The sequence below is a fragment of the Camelina sativa genome, chromosome 12 (assembly GCF_030686135.1).
Source record: "Camelina sativa cultivar CO46 ecotype springtype chromosome 12, ASM3068613v1".
In the NCBI taxonomy this organism is placed as follows: Eukaryota; Viridiplantae; Streptophyta; class Magnoliopsida; order Brassicales; family Brassicaceae; genus Camelina; species Camelina sativa.
Genome location: NC_141891.1, coordinates 12,357,597 through 12,367,684, shown reverse-complemented (window position 1 = coordinate 12,367,684; position 10,088 = coordinate 12,357,597). Strand labels below are relative to the sequence as shown.

The 10,088-nt window shown below is 31.7% G+C and overlaps 2 protein-coding genes and 1 long non-coding RNA gene across 3 annotated transcripts; 1 reads left to right on the top strand and 2 right to left on the bottom strand.

Annotated features, from left to right (window-relative positions):
- Positions 1–894, bottom strand: LOC147930437 (uncharacterized). Its single transcript, XM_087476869.1, has one exon. The coding sequence runs from the start codon at positions 892–894 to the stop codon at positions 1–3; it is 894 nt and encodes a 297-aa protein (XP_087332995.1).
- A 1,799-nt stretch (positions 895–2,693) lies between these two features.
- Positions 2,694–3,464, top strand: LOC147930436 (uncharacterized). Its single transcript, XR_015575550.1, has 2 exons — positions 2,694–3,004; positions 3,090–3,464. It is a non-coding gene; the product is annotated as an uncharacterized LOC147930436 (long non-coding RNA).
- A 3,924-nt stretch (positions 3,465–7,388) lies between these two features.
- On the bottom strand, positions 7,389–9,636 carry LOC104731544 (protein neprosin-like). The gene is made up of 7 exons (XM_010450969.2): positions 9,397–9,636; positions 9,216–9,302; positions 8,817–9,095; positions 8,558–8,722; positions 8,417–8,470; positions 8,134–8,280; positions 7,389–7,865 (listed from the first exon to the last, which is right to left on the bottom strand). Exons 1-7 carry the CDS (start codon positions 9,574–9,576, stop codon positions 7,488–7,490), a joined length of 1,290 nt encoding a protein of 429 aa, XP_010449271.1. The 5' UTR covers positions 9,577–9,636; the 3' UTR covers positions 7,389–7,487.
- Positions 9,637–10,088: the final 452 nt, after the last annotated feature.

Here is a 10,088-nt window from a genome sequence, read left to right as displayed (position 1 = left end):
CTATGTGTATAGTCGCCGATCGTAGTCGCAAAACACGTGTTTTCTTGTAGTGGTTGGTGGAAGAGTAATACCGTCATGAAAGCGGCGATTGTGTTCCTTCCAAATCTCGTAAATACAGGCTTGCCACAGTTGAAGGAGAGCAAGAGAGGTGGTGGCGGAGGAGCTCACAGATGGTAGCCAGTGGATAATTTGCTCCCACTCCAAAGGAGGAGGAGAGAGCTCCATTCTTCTAATCATCTCTGACCAGACAGCAGAGGAGTAAACACAATCAAAGAAAAGATGATTCCTGGATTCATTTACCGTCCCACATAGAAGGCAAGTCGGTTCCACATCATAACCCCATCTAATCAGACGGTCCAGAGTGGGATTGCGGTTACATACAAACAGCCAGGTTGCTATTGAGTGCTTAGGGGTAGATTCTTTATGCCAAACAATTGAGTACCAAGGAACTGGCGGTTTAGAAAGACGCAGAGAATTCCACATTTCCTTGGAGTTATAGTGCTTTTGTACCTTATTGTTGACGATCCATAGTGGGGAGTCGCTAACATTTGAGGAGGGAATGGTGGTGATGAAGCTGAGAACTTCAAGGAAAGAATCAGATCTCGCTTGAGGGAGGTTCCATGCTTCTCCATCTTTATAGTCCGAAACCAGAGATGATAATGGGATTTCAAGATGGCGTGGAGCCTCTTCCCCCAAGAAGTGAACAAGGGAACCAAAAGGTGTCCAAGGATCCCAACAGAAGAAAGTATCCTCCCCTGTGCCAATCTTTATGTGGAGGTACTTAATAGCTTTTTGTCTTAGCTTTAGCAGCTTCCTGAACATCCACGAGACTGTAGTAGATTTTTCATTTAGAGCCCAAAGGCCCCCAATATTAACAACAGCATCTAGATCCATGAATAAAGACAAAAAAATTGTTAACAAAAACATTTAGGTTATTGTAATCTGTTATACAAATTAAAGGTGGTTTCATTAAAACACTAAAAAAAAATGTTACCTTAAAAAACATTTTTCTTTGAAAACTACTTCATTTTAATACATTATAATAATTAATAGTATTTAGGACAAAAAAAATAGAGCAAAGAGTTAATTCTGAGACCATCAACAACTTCAATACAGTATATGTCTTAAATATTAAAAGTATAAACCAACAAGTTCATAATAAATTTAAAACAGAATTTAAAAATTTGTTGAGATCAAGCCACACAACAAAATTACTCACACAATGGATAATAAACAAAAACGCCACTAAACACAATTACTCAGACAATGATATGATAAAATAATGAGTAAGAGAGGTAATGGCAATACTACATAAAATCTCAATATAAAACACATAATTAACCAACAATAAAGAAAAACCAACAATTAAGCCATAATACCAAAACGTAACTCCAACGCACGTCAACACTATAAAATACATGAAAAATTATGACCAAAACAATTCAGAAGAAACATACAAAAAATGTACCAAGTAAAACCATACACCCTAGAAGAACTCCCAAATGAAATCTTTGGAGATATAATGGCACGAGTAGCTCGCGTTTCCTGCAAAAACGTAAGACATATATTGGAAGCATCACCACCACTTACAAAGGCAGCCCAAGACAATTGAGTATACAAGAATATCAACTTAAGGCTGCAAAATATGAATATATTATCAACAATAAATAGAGACAAAGACCTTCATGGAAAAATACCTCGCAAGTCAAAATGTGGAAACACACTACATAAAACGAATTCAAGAATATTTTCACAAAAAAAACACAGATTCATGATTGGAATGTTTATGAACAGCAGTAGTATTTGCCTTTACAAAATTGTAATGTTATGCAGAAGTAATATCGTGGAAAGAAAACTCTGGTTAGATAAGTTGGACTGGAAACAAAGCAAAACAAAGACCAATCAATGATAGAAAAAGACAAACAATCATTACATGGAGTCAGAATAACAAAAATACAACTCTGTTACGCTACGTTGGTGGTTGTTCGATCAACCATCATGTGCAGCATCAATGACGTTGAATACAGATGCAATAACTATTTCAAAATTTTCAATTATATTATAATTAATATTACAAAACTACCCAACCTAAAAAAAATAAATAACAACCAAAACAATGAATCACAATATAAAAACAAAAGGCAAAATAACAACAAAAATTAAATAACAAATAAAATAAAAATAAATAGATAAGAAAATTTCCGCGGGTAGCGTGGGCAACCAGCTAGTTATTATATAAAATAAACACTATATCACCTTTTTATGGTTAGTATAGCTACTCAATGAATTATAAAGTTTTTTTGGGTTATACAATGCAATTCCCCATTCTATTTTCTATACAAGATGATAAAAATATATAGATAAAAAAAGATATATGTATTAATTAATGCTACAATGATTTGAATATCATTTTACAATACATTACATATGTTTTCAGTTTTCACAATTAAATTACTGATTTGGGTATATTTATTTATTTCAGTTAGGTTCATAAATAATAAAATTTATTATTTGGGTATGTTTTATATATCTTATATAATAAGAGTATATATATATATATATATTAAATTCTCTTAGTATATATAAGTTTGTTTTTTTAATCATTATAAGTTTTGAGGAAACTCTTTGACAAATGTTACAATCTATTTAATATTAGATATACTTAAATATATGTTGTGACTAAATTATTTTATGACATACATATATCACAATCTATTTAATATTAGATATCACACATGTCATGATCTGATTAATATCAAAATTGGGCATTTGAGTGCATGTTAAGATCAAATTTGATTGTAAAATACCACTTTTATATGTTGCTATGAGTACTTCTAACATTTGGATTATAATAAGATCATCAGAACCCACACAAAATACATATATAAAAGAATTGTTAGTGAGAACAAGAACAAGTAACGGAAAATGGTTATGGAGGCGGTTGTGGGGCTATGCTTCATTTTTTGGGGTGTTGTTTTTCTCATATGCTACTTCTATAAAAAGTGTACGTAAATCTTATAACAAAATTGTAATACCTAATTGATGATGTGTTAAATGTAAATAAACTTATATTTTTCTTTAATAATTAGGTTCCAATAAGTAAGAAGAAGCCGGCCAACTCCAGTGGTGAGATGTAGGAGAGTCCTAAGTGAGTAAAACATGAGATACTTTGATGATATTTATAAACTTATGATTGGTTTAAATTTGTTATTGATTTAAAATTTAACTCTTTAACTTATTTATAATATATTGGAACTACTGATATTATATATTTGTGAGATACCATTAGAGTATCTAGACTAATGTGGATGCTTTGACGGGAATTGTATTTCTTTGAATAAGACATATTACAACGTATAAGCGATAAGCATATGTATTAACGAAAAGTCTATGTGTGATATATTGCTAGACCGGTTTAAAATGTGTTTGGATAATGAATAAATCTCACCAATTCTTTATTATTATATTTTTTCTTTTTACGGCGATTTCACTACTCGAATTCATCAAATATTACAACTTTGATTTCTCGTGTAAAGAGTAACTGATCGAAAACAACCAGTAAAAAGTAAAAATCAAACGAATTAGTTATAGTTGAGCAAAAAATCATTTGGTAAAAACAAAAAATCACTAGTATAATTATAAAAGTTAGTAAAAGACTGAAAGTATACGAATGGGATGAGTTATCAAACATCACTTGTAAAATATAGTTGTGGAAGCATATAGTTACTATCGAATAAAACAGAGACATTCATACGAACACAATTTTACTTTATATAACAAACACACATATTTCTTTTATTTTTTGTAGAGAGTAACTTCTAAGATTAAGATTCAACCAAAAGTAAATACTTTCTTGAAAAAAAAAAAAAAACATTCTTGAGAAAGTTTTGTTGGCATCATTCATCAGTTTCTTAAGACCAATCTATATATATAAAGTTAACTTTGCCTACTCCTCTTTCCTCTACATCAGCATCCACCTAATCAATTTTTTTGCATAAAAAAATATTATTTTTAATATTCATTCATTGCATATTTAACTTATAAGTAATAATAGTAAAAAATAAATTAAAAACGAATTATTTAAAAATTATTCAATTTTAAAATAGTTAAACAATAATTTAAGTTTTTTTGTAAATAATAACTATCTAATAATGAATAAAGTAAAATTTTAAAATAGTAAAAAATAATACAATACATTTATTTTAGTAATAATGTTATTGTTAGAATTATAACCAAAAAATAATTATATTCCAAAATTTAGAATGGGTTAATGAGTTTTAGAATGTAAAGTTATGTCATTCTATTTATAAAAATCTAAACATGAAAATAAAATTGAAGTGAAACATTAGTTTCTAAGAAACATATACCATAAAGATTTATTATGGTAAAATAAACGGTTTCTCTCCCTGCGACGAAGAAGGCGACTCTCTAGAAAAACAAAGCTTTTCGTTATCTTCTCCGGTCGGCGCCGACTCCGGCGTCGGCCTTACTCTTCTCTGTTTTCTTTTCGTTAGTATTTTCCTAATTTCTGTTAATTACTTAACTACTCTACGGAGACGGTGGCGACACACCACAAAACAATTTCAGGAGGACGAGTAAAACTGGCGATTCCACACGATGAGTTTTGGATGGGTCATCATGAGTCTGGACCGAGTCATTTTGAATTCGGGTTGGGTCATGGTGAGTCTGATAAATGTTTAGTTACATTGAAATCGTGGGTTTTGGATAATTCGGATCTACTCGGATCTAATGTCGTGGACAAGTGGTGTTGTGATCTTCCTTTCCTTTTGATGATAGTTGTCAAATCTATGTCAATCATTCGATTTCTCTTCACCTTTATGGTGAGGATTGCTATTCTCTTTGCCGGTGATGTGGTTTTCTTGGGACATCTCTCCTACTCTTCGGCAGTTATCTCCACACCGAAGCCCATGATTCGATGTGATGCAGTCTTGTTCTCTAAGATCTACAAATATAATTGGAGATGTTGGGATTTCGTGTTTTCTCAACCGTTCTCGCATTTCACGGTGGTCTATCAAGCCGCTGAGACCAATCGTTTCATCATTGTGGAAAAACCGGAGAATTCAAGACTTGTTATTGCGGCGATACTCTACTGGAGACAAGCAGGTTTGCTTTGGAGACAACAACCATGGAAACCACCATGGAGAAAGAGGCAATTCTGAGATGAAAATATGGTGACAATAAGAAACTACCTATGGAGGAGAATCAGAAGATGGTTTATTCCATATCAACAACAATGGAGTTTAAGCCAAACCAAGACCAATGACATCTCTGTCTATATAAGAGTTTCGATCAATTTCAAGGTGTTGCGATGTAACAGATGGATCGCTCCCTATGATTTTCAAATGCGTTATCGGTATTTCATCAGCAAAAAGAAGATGATTCTCAAGCAAGAAAGTCACACTAGATTGATAGAAATGATGAAGATAAGTTTTTTCTTGGTCGTTTTTTCTTTACATACACTATTGGTTGTATTATTCTCATTGTTAATCTTGTGTACTCTGATTCATATTAATCAAATGTTTTAGATGTTAAAAAAAAAAAGATTTATTATGGTATATCTCATAAGGTATATTATCAATTGATGCTATAATTTTATAACATGATATAAAACATATATAACAAATATAACATATATATATTATCAAATATGTTTTTTTATAATATATATATTGGCAAAAACAACATATTTAAAGTACACTATGTTTTTTTTTGAGAAGACGAAGCTGAATTTGCATCACAAAATTAACATCTGCAAATAACATATGAGATTTTAGAAAAATATGTAACTTGGATTAGTGAATAGATATTCATTGTGGGGGTTTAAACATTTCAGCATTATTGACTTAGTCAGAAATTCTATTATGGCAGATGATGCATTCTATCTTGCATTTGGACAACCTCATTGCAGCGACATAGCACTAAAACTTTTCATATAACTTCGTATATTCGCATTTAATGTAGGGTATCTATATGTTTAAATGATCTCTATAATTAAGTCAACGATCGATAATGACGTTAGAAGATTGTCGACAATATTATTACGACACTAGAGAATATATGTTATATATAGATTAGTAAAATAAATACGGCATTTATCTAGATTTATCTTTTAATCTTCAAATTATATTCATATTCAATGATTCTTATTGATAAAAAATTTAACTAAAATCTCACGTAAAATCGCAAATAAATATAACAAATAAATATTTAAATATATATGTTGTATATCACTGAGTAAAGTAAGCTTAGTATTTATATAGATTTATACTCAAAAGTTGGAATGATTATATTTGAGCTCAACAATTTATATTGATAAGAAATATTTTAAATTAAATTCCCGCCATACAAATTCTAGTTTGTTCACCAACCCCTTGAGCGCGCAGAAAGTTCTCGACGGCCTCCGGATACGCATACCTTGGTCGTTGAGCCTCTTGGGCTTGCAGGGAGAAAGAGTCATCAAACTCGAGATTATCCACCAGTCGAAAGATATACCTCCATCTTGTGGAGAGAAGAGATGTTGAAACGGCCTGTTTTGTCGGAAGAAATGACAAGATCTTTCCCAGAATCTCGTCAGGGAGCCAACTGATTGCATCCATAGAGAGAGAAAGATAAACACTGCCTGAAACAATGAAGTGATTCAAACAATTACAATGCACCCACCAGAAAAAAGGATAAGATCAATTCTATAACTCTATATACACCACACGAGAAAGCCATAAGTAGTTAGACTCAGCATATACAATATAACACACCATGTCGAAACTCAAATGAACTCACCTTCTGTTTGAGAACTTAATAAGAACCAGAGGGAGCTTAAATCCAAAACAAGAAAGAACCAGAGCAAACAAAGGCCAATTTCCACAATTAGAGATCACCTGAGAGGTCACATGATACACGGAATTAGACGATGGTTGACATAGATACAAGAACGAAAAAATCAAGCACCAACCACAAAATTGAATCTATAGATCTGAGCAAGCATACCACATGAACATATATGATAACAACAACGATAACAGAAACTCCTAATAAAAAAAAAAAAATTCTAGTAATAATAATAATATTTAAAAACCTACAATTTTTAGAAAATTGGCATACTCTTAGGCTTAATTTTGTGGTTGTTTGATTGGTTGGTTTAACTCATACCACAAGTAACTTAACTATCTCACTATTGTATTTTTCTAATGTACAATGAAAATATTTCTTATCAATATAAATATGTTTTTCAATTTGGACGACGACATTCAATTGCATTATTTCTAATGTACAATGAAAATATTTCTTATCAATATAAATTTGTATTTATATTGTATTTTTCTAATGTATTTTTCACAAATACGTTTTTCAATTTGGACGACGACATTCAATTGCATTATTCATCACAAATGCATAGTTGTAATCTTTAAATTAAGACTTCAAACATGTACAATAACATAAGTTCATATGAAGATTATGTATTTGAATTTCTAAGGACATGCAGAGTTACGACCAGGACCACCATAGTAAAAGAAAACTCCCCATGACTTACTATAACCAGTCTTGAGATTGTAACAAGTAGGTCGACTCACTATTGTTTGAACTTTGACCGGGTCTCTTATACCATTAAACATATCAATTATCTTGACGGTCTTAAAATGACCTGCTTTTCCAAAACCTTCACTTGGAAAGTGTCCACTTCCCATTTGGGTGGCAGTGTGTTGTTCATTTTCCTTCTTGTTCACTACTTCACCTCCCCACTCTATGAGGTTCGCCGAATCTTCTAGCATTGGGAATAGTTCATTTGGCCAATATCCTATCAAGTCTTTCTCGTTCAACTGCAACCACCAATTTCCAGTCTTTGGATCCTAATAAAAATATAACAAAATTCTGATTTATTTTGGAGATTTTACCAACTGATTCATAATTAACAAAAAAAAAATGATAATTACTATATGAAATAGTGGTTCAATGCAATGTAAAAATGGACATGATGCGGAACTATTGCACTTGTGAAAGAATTCATGTAAAAAGTAAGAATTGTGATCATAACTCGTAAGTATTTGTTGAATATTATAAAAAGACTTAAAAATGTGTAGATATAAGAGTTCATTCTTGTTAATGAACTAAACCAACCTTCCATATTTGTACGGTTAGTATATATTGAGGGCCATTATAGGTGGAGATGGGTTTTACCAAAGCACCAAGGGAGATTCTTTTGTTGATTTGAACAAAGCCTGAGCAGAGGAGATTGTAGCACCCTTTTTCTTGGTAACCATCGTTCTGTTTATTTATCATTAAATAAAAATCAGGTAGCCAGTTTTTATAAAAGCCTAAAATTAGATGATATAAAACTTTGAACAGTATAATATAAATGAAGAAGCAAATATAAATATTAGTTAGGTCGTGGAAATCTTACTGTCCAGTAAATAAAAATCCGGGGATTGGCATCACCATATAGAACCGGATAGACCTGCGAGGTGAACATTATATTATTCAAAACGGAAATCAAATAGGAAATATATTAAAATAGGAAAAGAGAGTAACTGAATTGTATTACATGCGAACCAACTTCTAGAGTATTCAAACCAGGACCAAATTTGCCTCCTAAGACCCATATTTGTGATATACTGACTTCTCCTACACTTTCAATATACGGTTTCCATACGTTTATTTGTGCTTTAGCTCCGCGAAAGGCATCATTATTAACATATGTGATCGCATACTACCAGAATAGAACACACATATATATAGTTAGTTAACATTAAGTTTTTTAATGTGGCAAAATACATGTGGATGATCTGGGTGTGCATATATACCTCATGGACGTTATCATCTTTGATAGCAGTCGGGTGATCGTATAATCGATGACGCTGAGAGATGTTCGAGCAACAATCTTTTTTCCCGTAAGTTTGAATGTAATCTACTCTTAAAAGATCTTCTTTTGTTATTCTTTTGATGGGAATAGTTTTTTCCGGACAATCTCCAGACAAGTGCCAAGGCTGAGCTATATCTTCGGGCTGTTCTTCATGGTTGTTTGGTGTTGATGCATCATCGTCTTCAGTGAAAACGTCGTGTGGATAGGAACTAGGTTTCATCTATATACAAAAATTTTACCATAAGAATAAATGTTAGCAGTTATAGTAAGCCCTGTAACGTTACTTAGGAGAACGACTGACAACGTGACACTGACAAGGAACTTTTTCAATATATAGAACCTGAATCGTATGGTTTTTGAGCATTGGATGATCAAAAGCTGGTTGCTTTGTAATATATATGCAATCTATTATTTCTCCACTTGAACTCTGACAAATACAAATAATATTGCAAAATAAATATAAAGGTTAGTAGTTAATATTAAAACGCATGTGACATGTTAATATTTGACTTTCTTTATACCTCGATGGATTTAAGAGCCTGCTTATTGAGTTGCTTAAGCCTGAGTTCAATCTCTTGCTTTCGTTGGCCTGAATGGTTTAGGTTTTCAGCCATTGGTTCCACTACATGTGTTACCATCACCATCAACACAATCAGAAGAGATTTGACCAACCATTTATTCCCTAAGGAGCAGACTGCCATAACTAAATTAGAGAAAATATATTTTTTGGTCAAATAGTTTACAGAAAAAAATAGGACTTTTTAAAGAAGATATATAGTGGTGCTTAGGCTCGTTTTATAGAAAATACATTTGGTGTATTTTAATTTTGTAATTTAGTTAATACTTACACAAGTCAATGCTTTTAGGATGCATATAATAAAACTGCCATAAGGAACAGACTGCCATAACTAAATTAGAGAAAATATATTTTTTGGTCAAATAGTTTACAGAAAAAAATAGGACTTTTTAAAGAAGATATATAGTGGTGATTAGGCTCGTTTTATAGAAATTACATTTGGTGTATTTTAATTTGGTAATTTAGTTAATACTTACACAAGTCAATGCTTTTAGGATGCATAAAATAAAACTGACATAAGGAACAGACTGCCATAACTAAATTAGAAAATATATTTTTTGGTCAAATAGTTTACAGAAAAAAATAGGACTTTTTAAAGAAGATATATAGTGGTGCTTAGGCTCGTTTTGTTGGCAT